At 36.6% G+C, this 12966-nt stretch overlaps 1 protein-coding gene across 2 annotated transcripts in view; it reads left to right on the top strand.

Moving 5' to 3' along the window:
- Positions 1–416: 416 nt before the first annotated feature.
- Positions 417–12966, top strand: part of Klhdc10 (kelch domain containing 10) — a 61847-nt gene continuing 49297 nt past the window's right edge. The window contains exon 1 of one of the 2 annotated variants that reach the window (XM_071611895.1): positions 417–579. In XM_071611895.1, the coding sequence (XP_071467996.1) occupies positions 510–579 (70 nt within the window). In that variant the 5' untranslated portion in view covers positions 417–509. Of the gene's footprint in view, positions 676–12966 lie in introns of both variants that reach the window. The other variant, XM_027950115.2, reaches the window with a different exon arrangement.

The following is a 12966-nucleotide window of genomic DNA, read 5'->3' as shown; positions in this document are numbered from 1 at the left end:
ATCTGTAAACCTGGCAGCAAAGTGTGTCGCCCACAAATATGTGCATTATGTGCATTGCCTGCTTCTGAATGCAATGTTTATGGCAAAGAGTTCCCCGAGTCCTAAACAAGTCTGGAGTACAGCGGTCTCCGGGAGTCTTTCGGCAGGCGTGGCCTCGTTCATTCGGGCTTCGATTGGCCCGCCTGACCCGCAGGAGTCGAGGCTACGCGGGCTTGCTCAGCGCGGTGGATGCGATTGATAAGTGGCTGCTTCTGTCTTTCTCTCCCCACACTTTTTTTTTAGCCATAGCTATGGTTACCACGTCTCTCTCCGCCTCCCTCCACCTACCAAGAAGACGACTGCCCATTGGCGCTCTGTCACCAAGGTCGTTAGTCATTGGTCCCTGGTGAGACCGGGCGCTCCCCCTTTCCCTGTCTCCCCGGTCTCTTGAGGAGCCCAGGAAGAAGGCTCCGCTGGTGCCGCCGGGTCAGGGACTGCCGGGACCAGGCTGCGGCAGTCGTTAGCGGGTCATGTCGGCCGCCCAGGGATGGGACAGGAACCGCCGGAGGGGAGGAGGAGCGGTCGGCGGTGGCGGCGGAGGTAGCGGGGCCGGCGGGGGCAGTGGGGGCAGCGGGGGTCGGGGGACTGGCCAGCTCAACCGCTTCGTGCAACTCTCCGGGCGGCCGCACCTGCCAGGTGAGTCGTGGGACTGGGTCGTGACAGCTTGCGGGTGCGGCGGGAAGGTGACTGCTCCCTTGTCTTTTCTCCCCGGCTTTCTTTTCCTTGGGAGAAGGAAAGGGAGGCCCCCACGCAAAGCAGAGAGAATGGGAATCAAAGAAAAGCAAAGGTGTCTTTGAGGTCAGGGAGGGAACCGGAGCACAACGAAGAAAAGTATTTTTTGCCCTGTCAGAAGCTTTCTGCGGAGAGTTCTGTCTCCTTCCCAAAGAGAGATCACTGTCTCGTTGACATTACCAAATGTTTCGCTTACTCGGTTCCCAATCTCTTCCCCTTCCGCAGTTTGATCTTGTGAAAGAAAGACTTTGGCGCCTAGCTGTGGAATATTATGTCAAAAAAGAGTGTTAATTAAGGGAAAGAGACGGAAGAGCATTCCAAGGAGCGGTTTTGTTACACACACGCTCACACACAAAACAAAAAACCACCCATGTGTGTAAGAGTTGGGTATCTGAAACAGAAGAAAAGAGTATGTGTGTGGTTGGGGCGGGAGGGGGCTTGTTGTCTAGGGAATGTATGGGTAAGAGAACCAAGGGGATTAGGGAAAACTAGTTGAATTCTTAATATTTTGAAATGCCCAAAGATAGAACGGATAATAGTGTGTAGATTTTAAAGGAGGAAAACGAAAATCGAGAATATACTTGGTGACAAAATTTTGCTTTGTCTACGGTATAAAAACAACTGAGAATTGGAAAAATGTACCCAATACAATAATTTCGCGTTCTGGCCTGTAGTACCTTATCTTTGAATTGAAATGTCTTAAAAAACAAAACCAGATCAAGTTATTGCATGTGTGTAGACAGTTTTAAAGAGATCCATTTGTGAGTATTCCGCATAATAGTAAGAAGGTATGGAATTGAATGATCACAGACTGTCAAATGTGATATCGGGCAAGCTTATTTTTACCAAGAGAACTGTTAGGAATGATGATGTTAATCATTCACCATGTTTTTTTGTGAATCATGTTGAAATTTATTATATCAGTGATATGTTTGTTTTGCTGATGAGTTTTGAGAACATGATGGTTTTTTATTTGTTTGTTACTGTGCCTTGTATTTCAGTGTAGTTAATGATTAATTTGAAGATAACAAAGGAAATTTCACACATTTCAAAAGATAATTGCCTGTGTTTATGATAGTGTTATTGATGTGTTCTAGAAATGTACATTATTCCATTTCTTTGTGCCATTGAAATTAAATTGAGGCATTGGTAAATAGTCAAATATATAAAATACCAGGAGTTGGGCTGGAAGTGTTAGTATCAGATGGGGCATCCAGAATTGCCACATATGCAATCTTTAACATGGAGAAGAAGAAAGAAGTAATCTTTTTTCTTATTCCAAATTAATAACAAAACCTGAATTTTTGAGTGTTGTAGCGTAGAAGATAAATATCTTGGCAAGGACTATTATCAGCTTGCCCTCTACCACTGCAATTTGTATTTCTTGGATCATGGATTAATTATTATACAGTGGGTTTAATGTGGGCATCAGGTCTTTTAGAACCTGATTGGTGCACTTCCCCACTGCCACCATCTGAGGGCAGTGGAAGCCATGATTTCAGATAAGGCCTTAGGTGTGGAACTATTTCTGCATTCTCTTGGCACACAAGGCCAAAAACAGCTATTTGTCCAGAGGTAAAGATAAAATGTGTCCAAACTGTGAAAATTAGGAAAGTGGGGTCATCAGTCTCTTCTTTCTGCTTGCTTTTTCCTAACTGATACTTCATTTCTCCTTCCCTGTGGCCGTTTTTCCCTCATTCTCAAAATCGGGGAAATATCTGATATCTCAATATACACCTTGAAATTCTTTCATATTAATTCTTATTCTCCAAGGTACTACATTTTTCAGCCTTCTTACTTTTTCTTTGTATTCTATTTTGAGGTATTTCAAAAGATTTTGGGTGGTGGGGAAGAATAGGAATGTCTAGGCTTATTTTATGGCCGACCCTGGAGGTATAGCTTTTTTTTTTTTTTTTTTTTTTTAAATCACTGTAGGTAACTTTCTGTCTCCTTTAATTTCTAGTCCCATTTGACATTACTCATCCTTCTTTACCAAGATTTGTACACATTGGAGAAATCCTTTCTCTTCCTTTTTGCATCTCTACCCTATATCCAGCTCTCCATGAAACAAAATAGCATGGTCTTCATGGCGTGTACTTCTTTTCAGTGATACCCTCTTTGTCCATCCAATTATGCAAACCTGAAACTTGGGCAGCCCTGCTAATATTTTCCTCTCCCTTGCATTTCAGGCGTCATTACTCAAATTCCCTCATTTTAGGTCTCCCACAGTAGATTTCTAAGCAATCTCCCTGCTTCTGCTTTTGCCTTCCAGTTCAAATAGCATATCAATATCTTCACACATACACACACATGCACGCACGCACGCACGTGCTTGTGCTATTTATGTAAAAAATGCAGTTTTATACATGCAAATACGTCACACTCATATAGATTTTAAAATTCTAAGTACATTGGCATTATATATAAGACATTGGGACTAGTGAATTTGATCTATTAGTTTGGTTCAGTTCCTATAGCCCCACTAACTCTGGACAAGCAGATAAAGTCAAGTTTTTTAGTGTGTAAAGTTGTGTCGACTCTGCATCCATTGTGAAAGCACAAACAATATTTTGTGAAGCTGAAACCTCCTTGCCTTTCTGCTCGTATATTAAATACAGTGGTGTTGATGTATTTGCCCCATAGACTAAGAAATTAATAGCTTCTTAGTCCTGGATAATTAGAAATCTCTGTGCACCCAGTAAGGAACAGGGAACAGTGCTTTTGTAGAATAGTATGCAGAGAGCAAGCAAGCTCAGAAGCAAGAAAATCGTGGGCCAATTGAATCCATGTTCCTATTATAATTTAACTGTGTGGGTTTGATTAAATGAAATATATTAGTTGAGAAAACAATTAAAAACATAATGGCAAACATAGGAAATGGAATACTAGCAAAGAGGAAGAAAATATAACAATTTGTAAAGCTGTGAAAAAATAATACCAAAATCATAAGTAATGTCTAAAATTCAAATGGTACAAAACAGCATATGGTAAGAGGCAAGTTTCTTTCTACATTTGACCTTAGCTAATTGGCTTCCTTCCCTAGAAACAAGCAATGATAAATTTCCTGTGTATTTTCCGGAATGGATGTGTGTGTGCCCGCGCGCGTAGATAGGAAGACTAAGATTTCTTTGTTTGGATGGGCATTTAAAATGTTAACAGTCTTGCTAAGACAGACAGTGATACAATGAATGTGCCTGTATGTATAGAATTTTGCACATAGTCTGAGTCTATGTTTAGGATAAATTCCTAGAAGTATAATTGCTGGGTCAAAATATAGTGTGTACTTTGATAAGATACCATCAAATTGCCCTCCATAGAGGTTGTGCCAGTTTATGTTCCACTGTCAGTTTTAAGAATGCTGGTGGCTTCCTTGTTCCCTTGGTAATGGAGTGGTTGTTAAACCTTCCCCCCCCCCCCTTTTTTTTTTAAATAACCAGTTTAATAGTTTTCTTATCCATATTTTCAACAAGTATAAGAGCCATATTTGCCTTTATTTATAACGTCTCTTTATATTTTCTTATCCATTTCTTTTTTTGTTTTAAATGGAAATTTTACTTATTGTTTGATTGAAATGAGGTCTTGCTGTGTTGCCCAGGCTGTCTCCAACTCATGGGCTCAAGTGATCTTCTGCTGTAGCTTCCTGAATAGCTGGTACTGCAGGTGCGTGCCACCATGCCCAGCTTTTTATTCATTTTTTTTTCTTTTACTGAAATGTTTTCTGTTGCTTATAGGAATTCTTATGTTTTGAGGAAATTAGTTCTCAGTTTTTAATATGAGTTGCAGATATTATACACGAGTTTTTCATTTGTGTTTTAACCTTGTTTGTGTATATTTTCAGCACAAATTTTAAAATGTAGTTAATTTTTTTAATATTTATTTTTTAGTTTTAGAGGCACACAATATCTTTGTTTTATTTTTATGTAGTGTTGGGACCGAACCCAGTGCGTCATGCATGCTAGGCAAGCACTCTACCACAACACTGCCCCAAAATGTAGTTAAATTTATCAGTGTTTTTTACTTTCTAAAGTTTTGTATCATAAGAAAGATACAAATTCCAATTTGTATCTTTTCCTATTCCAATATTATTTCTAAAAATTAAAATGAAATTCTTATTGTTTTCCCTTGGTACTTAGATAATTTTATTTTTAAGTTAGATGTATTATCCGTACAAATATAAGTTAAGTATTGGGATAGGAATCCAATCTTTTTTTCAGGTAGCTACCTAGTTATCCCAGTATCCTATATTAAATGATCTCACTTTTTCCTACTGATTTGAAATCTTGACTATAGGGGTACTTTATTCCTACATGTAATTTGAGGTTACTATTGGACTTTTATCTACTTCTCAGAATTCTAGAAGTTTTTCTTATTTTCCAGGAAAACTTAGAATTAGCTAATCATGCCCCTCATATCCTGATTTTTTTTTTTTTCCTTGAGATGGTATCTCACTAGGTTGCTCAGGCTGGATCCGTCTTGTTTGGGCTCAAATAATCCTCCCAAGTGCTGGGACCACAGGTACAAGTTACACTTGGTTACTCTGTGGGTATATTGTTGATGGCACATTATGTTTATAGACTGATTTAGAAATAGTTGATATTGTTTTGAGGTCCAAGTTCAAGGACAGAGTATATATTCATTTTTTTCTCTCCAAGTTAGCATTCCTCAATAACTTTTTTGTTTTTAATTTTAAGAGGCATCTTATTAGGTTGCCCAGGCATGTCTGGAACCCTCCCAGACTCAAATGATCCTTTTGCCTCAGCCTCCTGAGTGCTAGGAGTACAGGGCCTGTGCACTATACCCGTCTCCTCAATGACATTTAATGTTTCTTTTTTTCTCCACATATTTATACATTTATTTTTCCTCCATACATTTATGCATTTATTCTTTGGTACTTAATCTTTTTTGTTATTATTATTATTATTTGGTGTGTGTGTGTGAGTTGGGGGAACAGGATCTCACCAAGTTGCTGAGGATGGCCTTGAACTAGTGATCCTCAAGTCTTTGAAGTCACTGGGATTACAGGTGTATGGTACCACACTCAGCCTTTTTTGTTGTTGTTATTCTAAGTGGAGTTTCTACTTCTGTTATCTTTTATATGATTGTTGGAATATGGGAAGGCTACCAAATTTTTTTTTAAGGCTACCAATTTCCGAGTATTAATTTTATACAGTTGGAATTCTAATATTATGTGTAATTGTTTTTCTAGATAAAAACAATGACAGTTAAGTAATCGGATCATATCAAATAATGATAATCTATGTCTTCCTTTGCAGTTTTTATATTTATTTCCCTTTGTCAAATTGGTTTGGCTATTACATTTCAAATATATTAAATAAGATACTAGTAGACCTTTTTCCTGACTTCAGTAGGATGTTTTTAGTGCTTTTATATTAAGATTAGATCTAGCTTTGGATTGAAGTACATGTATTTTATGCATTAAAGTATTCAGTTGTTATCATTTAAAAAGTTTTCTTTTTTTAAATAAATGGGAATAAATTTTTCCAGTGCCTTTTCAGAATTTATGGGAATTAATGTATAATTTTTTTCTCTCTCTTTTTTTTTTGTTTTTGCAATGAATTGTTCTAATGAATTTACTGTTACTGAACTATATATCCTTGCATTCCTGAATCAACTGCATTGTCACGGTGTATTACTATTTTAAATGTACTGCTGGGTTCCCTTTGCTAAACTTAGAAATTTTATGTCACTCCTTGTAAGCTAAATTGCTATTTTTAGTTTTCTTTTATTTTTGTTGGGTTATGCTTTTTTCATGGAAATTATTTCAGAGCTTTCTTTTTCTGTGTGTGTGTGTGTTGTTTTTTTTCCCTGTCTGGTTAAATGTTATTAAAGTTAAAGGTTTGGTTAAAGTCCCTTTGCAATCATTTGGACCTTGTGTTTTTTTGTAGGAATGCAGTAGTAGCTGTTGGATAATTATATCTACTTCTATGATAATTTGGCTGCTAACAATTTATATGTTTGGGGGAATCTTTGATAATTTATATTATCCTAGAAAATTGTCCATTCCATTCAAATTTCAAAATTGTGTGAAGTGGAGCAAGATATTCTTTTATTATTAAAAAAAAAAAAAAAGTGTTTTTCTGGGACTGAGGTTGTAACTCAGTGGTAGAGTGCTTGCCTTGCGTGGGTGAGGCACTGGGTTCAATCCTTAGCACCACATAAAAATATTAAAAAAAAAAAAGTTCTCTCCCGATAGGGCTCTACTCATTTAAACAATTTTTTTTCCCTATATCTGATATTTACTTATTATCACTTCTTATCTTATATATGTGAGGCTTGGCCCTTTTCTTTCTATAACCAGAGTTCAGATTTCTAAAAATATGTTTTATTTTATTAATATTTTTCTTTTATTGTTTTAAATCCTTCCTTTAGTTTTTAATAGATTTCTTTTGTGGTGGTTTTCCTTTGTGGTACTAGGTATCTAACCAGGGCCTCATGTGTACGAGGCAAGCACTCTACCACCAAGCTATATCCCCAACCCTCATTGTGGTTTTTGATTGGTGTTTTTCTTGTGGCTAATGATATTAAGCATTTTTTCATATACTTGCTGGTTATTTGTATGTGTGGGTGATTTCCTCTTGGAAAAATATTCATTCAGATCCTGTGTCCAAGTTTTAATTGGGTTATTTGTTTTGTTGTTTATATATTCAGGTACAAGTTCCTTATCATATATATGGTTTGTAAATATTTTCTACAGTTCTGTGGTTGTCTTTTTACAAAGGATTTTAATTTTTGTGAAGTCTAGTATATCATTTTATTCTTTTGTTGCTCATGTTTTTGGTGTCCTATCTAAGAGTCCTTTGCCAAATACAAGATCATGAAGACATCTCTATGTTTTTCTCTAAGAGTTTTATAGTTTTGCTGTTATATTTATGTCTTTGATCCATTTTGGATTAGCTTTTACATTTGGTGTGATGTGTAAGGGTTATCTCAACTGCCTATCTCATTGTCCTAGCAACATTTGTTTAAAAGATCTTCTTTCCCTTCTAATGGTCTTGCCACCCTTGTGAAAAATCAGTTGACTTTAAAAGCATTTGTTTATTTCTGGATTCTCAATTTTATTCCATTTTCTATATGTATACTCATGTGCCTGTAGCACACTGCCTCAATTATTATTGCTTTTTTTTAATATTTATTTTTTAGTATTTGGCGGACACACATCTTTGTATGTGGTGCTGAGGATTGAACCCAGGCCGCACGCATGCCAGGCGAGCGCACTACCGCTTGAGCCACATCCCCAGCCCCAATTATTATTGCTTTGTAGTAAGTTTTAAAATATCAGTCTTACTGTTTTACTCTTCTTTTTTTTTAAAAAAAAATATATATATATATGTGTGTGTATATATATTATATATATATATATATATATATATATATTAGTTGTAGTTGGACATAATACCTTTATTTCATTTATTTATTTTATGTGGTGCTGAGGCTCTAACTCAGCACCTTGCAAGTGCTAGGTCAGTGCTCTACCATGAGCCACAATCCCAGCCCCTTTACTCTTCTTTTAAAGCATCATTTTAGCTATTCTGGGTACTTTGCAATTCCACATAAATTTAAGAATCATGTTGTCAGTTTGTACAAAGAAGTCATTTGGGATCCTGATAGAAATTGCATTGAATCTTTAGATCAGTTTGGAAAATATTGCCATTTTGATAATGTTGTCTTCCAGTCCATGAACATGAGATAGTTCCCCATTTATTTAGCTCTTCTTTAATTTCTTCAACGATGTTTTGTGGTTTTCAGAGTCCACTGATGTTTTGCTTGCATTTTTCAATCCTGCTGTCTGTGTCTCTTGCTGTTTTCAGCAGTGTCGGCGCTTCCTTTGTGTTACTTCTGATAAAAGATTTCATTTCTGTATTGATTGAAGTTTTACACTTCCTTTCTGTTGCTCTGACTGCTTGTATTTCTTTTCTTTTTTACTTTTTCTTTTTCTTTTTTCCCCCCAAAGGGAAGCCTGGGAATTGAACCCTGGGGTGCTTTACCTCTGAGCTATACCCCCAGTCCCTTTTTTGTTTCTATTTTGAGACATGATCTGACAAAGTTGCTTAGGATCTCATTAAGTTGCTGAGGTTGGCCTCAAACTTGTGATGCTCCTTCCTCAGCCTGGGTCCCTGGGATTAAAACATGCCTAATTTCTTTCTCTTGTCTATCTTCCTTGAGTTAAAATCTCTTTATGTAATTTCTGCACTTGAGATATTACTAATTTTGGTGAAGCTTATTGTCTCCCACTTCCTATCACCACTGTTATAAAAGGAATATAAATTCATTACTAAATCTGAAAAATATAGAAAAATTGAAACCAGTGGAAATCATCCATAGTATATCAACATGTTAATATTTTATTTTCCTTTTAGTTCTTTATTAGTGAATTACTGAATACTATAAATAATTAAATATCACATTAGGAGCTTGAGATTCTCTTAAAACTGTTCAATATATAAATATTTTACTCACGAGGCTTGTTTATGTTTTCTGCTATTTTATTGATGGAATTTGTTTCTTCTCAGTTTTCTGTATGAATGATCTTTTATTTATTTTTTTTCCGGCCTATTTTACTTCTCTCTTCGTAGCCAAGCTTTCAGAAAGAATAGACTTTGATGTTTTTTTTTTTTTTTTTTTTTTTTTTTTTTAATTTCTTTGATTTCTTCTCTTCAACAGAAAAGATTATAGGCTTACTTTAAGTCTTCATCTTTCCACTCAGGAACTCTTGTTAAAAATCCATTAGATGCTTCGTCTTCATCCCAACCAGCTTTTCTAGTATTTGATTTTAACTACTTTTTATTCTAGATCCTGGGAGCACATTGTAATTAGACAAAATCCCTACTCATAAAGAGCTCTTAGTTATATTTTTGTTAATTGTGTGGGTTTAATTTAATTACATTAATTAAATTTATTTTTGGTACTGGGGATTGAACCCAGGGGCGCTCAACCACTGAACCACATCCCCAGCCCTTTTTATTATTATTTTACACAGAGTCTCATTAAGTTGCTGAGTGCCTCACTGGATTGGTAGGCACTCAACTTGTGATCCTCCTGCCTCAGCCTCCTGAGCTGCTGGGATTACAGGCTTGCATTACTGCACCTAGCTTCTTAGTTACCTTTTTATCTCTTGAACTTCCCATTAGTTTTCCTTTACATATCCCTTCATAATGGTATCCAAGAGTATATCTTTTTCATTTGTTATTTTTGCCTTCTTACTCTTTTATTTTTCCTGATAATGCCCAAATGTGTCTCCAACTCAGATTTCTCTTCTGGCTTCTTGGCCAATGGCTACTAGACATTTCCACCAAAAGACTGATAAGTACCTTAAATCCAGCATGTCCAGAAAACAGTTTCATCATCTTTTTTGTCAAACCTGTTCTTCCTGTGCTTCTTATCCTGACTAATGTTTTAATGGCTATATCATAGATTTAGTGAGTCAAATGAGAAACCTGGGAATCATATTGGATTCCTTCCTTTTTCTCACCCCTTATCCAGCTTAGTCAAAAAACTTGATTTTTTCATCCCTACCCTCTTTTCTTTGACCTTTCTATCTTTCCAACCTTATCATTTATGTTTTTGATTTCTGCAATACTGGGGATTGAGCCCAGGACAATACTAGACAAGCACTTACCACTGAGCTACATCCCCCACCCTTTTTATTTTACATTTTTATTTTCCAAGGTTGGCCTCAAACTTGGGATCCTCTTGTCTTAGCTTTCCAAGTACTTGCAGTTAATAGGTGTGTCACTATACCTGGCCTATGTTTTTCATTTTATATTTCATCTATATAGAAGAACTTGCAATTAGAGTACCATCCTCATAATTGTCCTCCAAGTCTTACCCACATGTCCTTTCAATTAATACAACATTTTTTTTGGTCATTTCTCTTTTAATGCAAATAATTTATTGAGTAGTTACTCTGGCTCTATTTTAAAGTATTTCATAAAAATTAACTTACTTATTCCTCATTATTTTGTGAGGTAAATAACTCTTACCTTTTTATGAAGAGGAAACTGAGACTTAGAGAAGCTCCCTAACTTGCTCAAAGTCTTTATTGCTGATCTATAGATGTCAGAATCAGGAATCACACCCAGTTCACTGGACTTTAAAGCCCCTGCTAGGAGCTGGGGAAGTAGCTTAGTGGTAGAGCTCTTTTCTAGCATGCACAAGGCCCTGGGTTCAATTCCTGCCACTGCAAAAGAAAAGAAAAGAAAAGAAAGAAAACCCATGTATTCTTCCTCTTTTTTGGCCACCATTTTGTTTTGTTTATAAAAAGGATCATAGTAGTTACCCTGAATTACAATTATTTGGTTTTGGGCTTGTGTGCTTACTAGTTATGGGCTCCTTAAAGGCAAAAAGTAATGTCTTCCTATCTGTGAATACCACCTGACTTGTAGCAGACTTTTATTAAATGTTAATTGGATGAATTAGTAATTGTCAGTATTTATAGTTATCCCTGCAAGAGAATGGAGCTTAGGTTATTTGACATTACATAAATCTATTTTATTTTTTACCTTGGAATTTAGCACATACAGTGTTCGTATGGCTTTTCCAAATACCTCCCGAAAATTTAAACTACAGTTTTAGGGACTGAGGGTATAACTTAATGGTACAGCATGTGCTTAAAGGGTGTGAGACCCTGAGTTCAATCTCTATCACTAAAAAAAGGTATGATTTTATGTTGAGTATTATCAGAAATGGCTGTACCATTCTTTCATCTTTTTTCAAAAAATATTTTTAGTTGTATTGGATACAATATATTTATTTATTTTTCTTTATGTGGTGCTGAGGAATGAACCAGGGCTGCACACATACTAGGTGAGTCCTCTACTACTGAGCCACAAGCCCAGCCTCCCCATCCTTCTATCTTGCCTTGATTTCATCTCCTCCTGCCTTTTCAAAAAATTTATATTATGATTACTTTTCTGTTCTATATGTTCATCTTCTTTATTTTTATTGAATTTTTCCTATAGCATTTGAACTTGCTTAAGTTTTCTCTCTGATCTCTTTCTTATGTAGCCGAGTTCAGGAAAGCATTGCCTAGAATTACTGTCTTCATTTGTCATACCCTTCCCATCACTTGTGTGAAAGGACTCCCACTAAAGTCACAAATAACTTTTGTGTGTCAAATCAAGTGGATATTTTAACATCTCCATCTGACTTATCTCTCTTCATTTTGTCCTTTCCCCCTGGTTTCCCCGGTATCAGGTCTGGTTTTCTTTTTATGTGACTGACCTCACATCCTTGGTCTTCTTTGTTACCTCTTGCTCTTCTACCAGATTTTTATGAATTAGAGTCTCAAATCTTGGTCCTGTGTCCCCACTATTCTCTTTTCAGCTTATTTGAGGTGTTCTCTTCCAAATCCATAATTTTTTTTCTTTTTTTTATTGGTTGTTCAAAACATTACAAAGCTTATGATATATCATCTTTCATACATTTGACTCAATTTCCCATTTTTACCCCAAATACAAATTGCAGAATCACATCAGTTACACACTCACGTTTTTACATAATGGCATATTAGTGACTGTTATATTCTGCTACCTTTCCTATCCCCTACTATCCCCCCTCCCCTCCCCTCCCATCTTCCCTCTCTACCTCATCTGCTGTTGTTCAGTTCTCTCCCTTGTTCCCCCCCCCCTTTCCCCTCACAACCTCTTATATGTAATTTTGTGTAACATTGAGGGTCTCCTACCATTTCCATATGCTTTCCCTTCTCTCTCCCTTTCTCTCCCCCCACTCGTCTCTGTTTAGTGTTAATCTTTTCCTCATGCTCTTCCTCCCTGTTCTGTTCTTAGTTGCTCTCTTTATATCAAAGAAGACATTTGGCATTTGTTTTTTAAGGATTGGCTAGCTTCGCTTAGCATAATCTGTTCTAATGCCATCCATTTCCCTGCAAATTCTATGATTTTGTCATTTTTTAGTGCTGCGTAATACTCCATTGTGTATAGATGCCACATTTTTTTTATCCATTCATCTATTGAAGGGCATCTAGGTTGGTTCCACAGTCTAGCTATTGTGAATTGTGCCGCTATGATCATTGATGTGGCAGATCCCTATAGTGAGCTCTTTTAAGATCCTCAGGGAATAGTCCAAGAAGGGTGATAGCTGGGTCACATGGTGGATCCATTCCCAGCTTTCCCAGGAATCTCCATACTGCTTTCCAAATTGGCCTCACCAATTTGCAGT

This window comes from Marmota flaviventris, chromosome 1 (genome assembly GCF_047511675.1).
Source record: "Marmota flaviventris isolate mMarFla1 chromosome 1, mMarFla1.hap1, whole genome shotgun sequence".
NCBI classification, from domain to species: Eukaryota; Metazoa; Chordata; class Mammalia; order Rodentia; family Sciuridae; genus Marmota; species Marmota flaviventris.
This window is presented reverse-complemented; position numbering and strand designations above follow the sequence as displayed.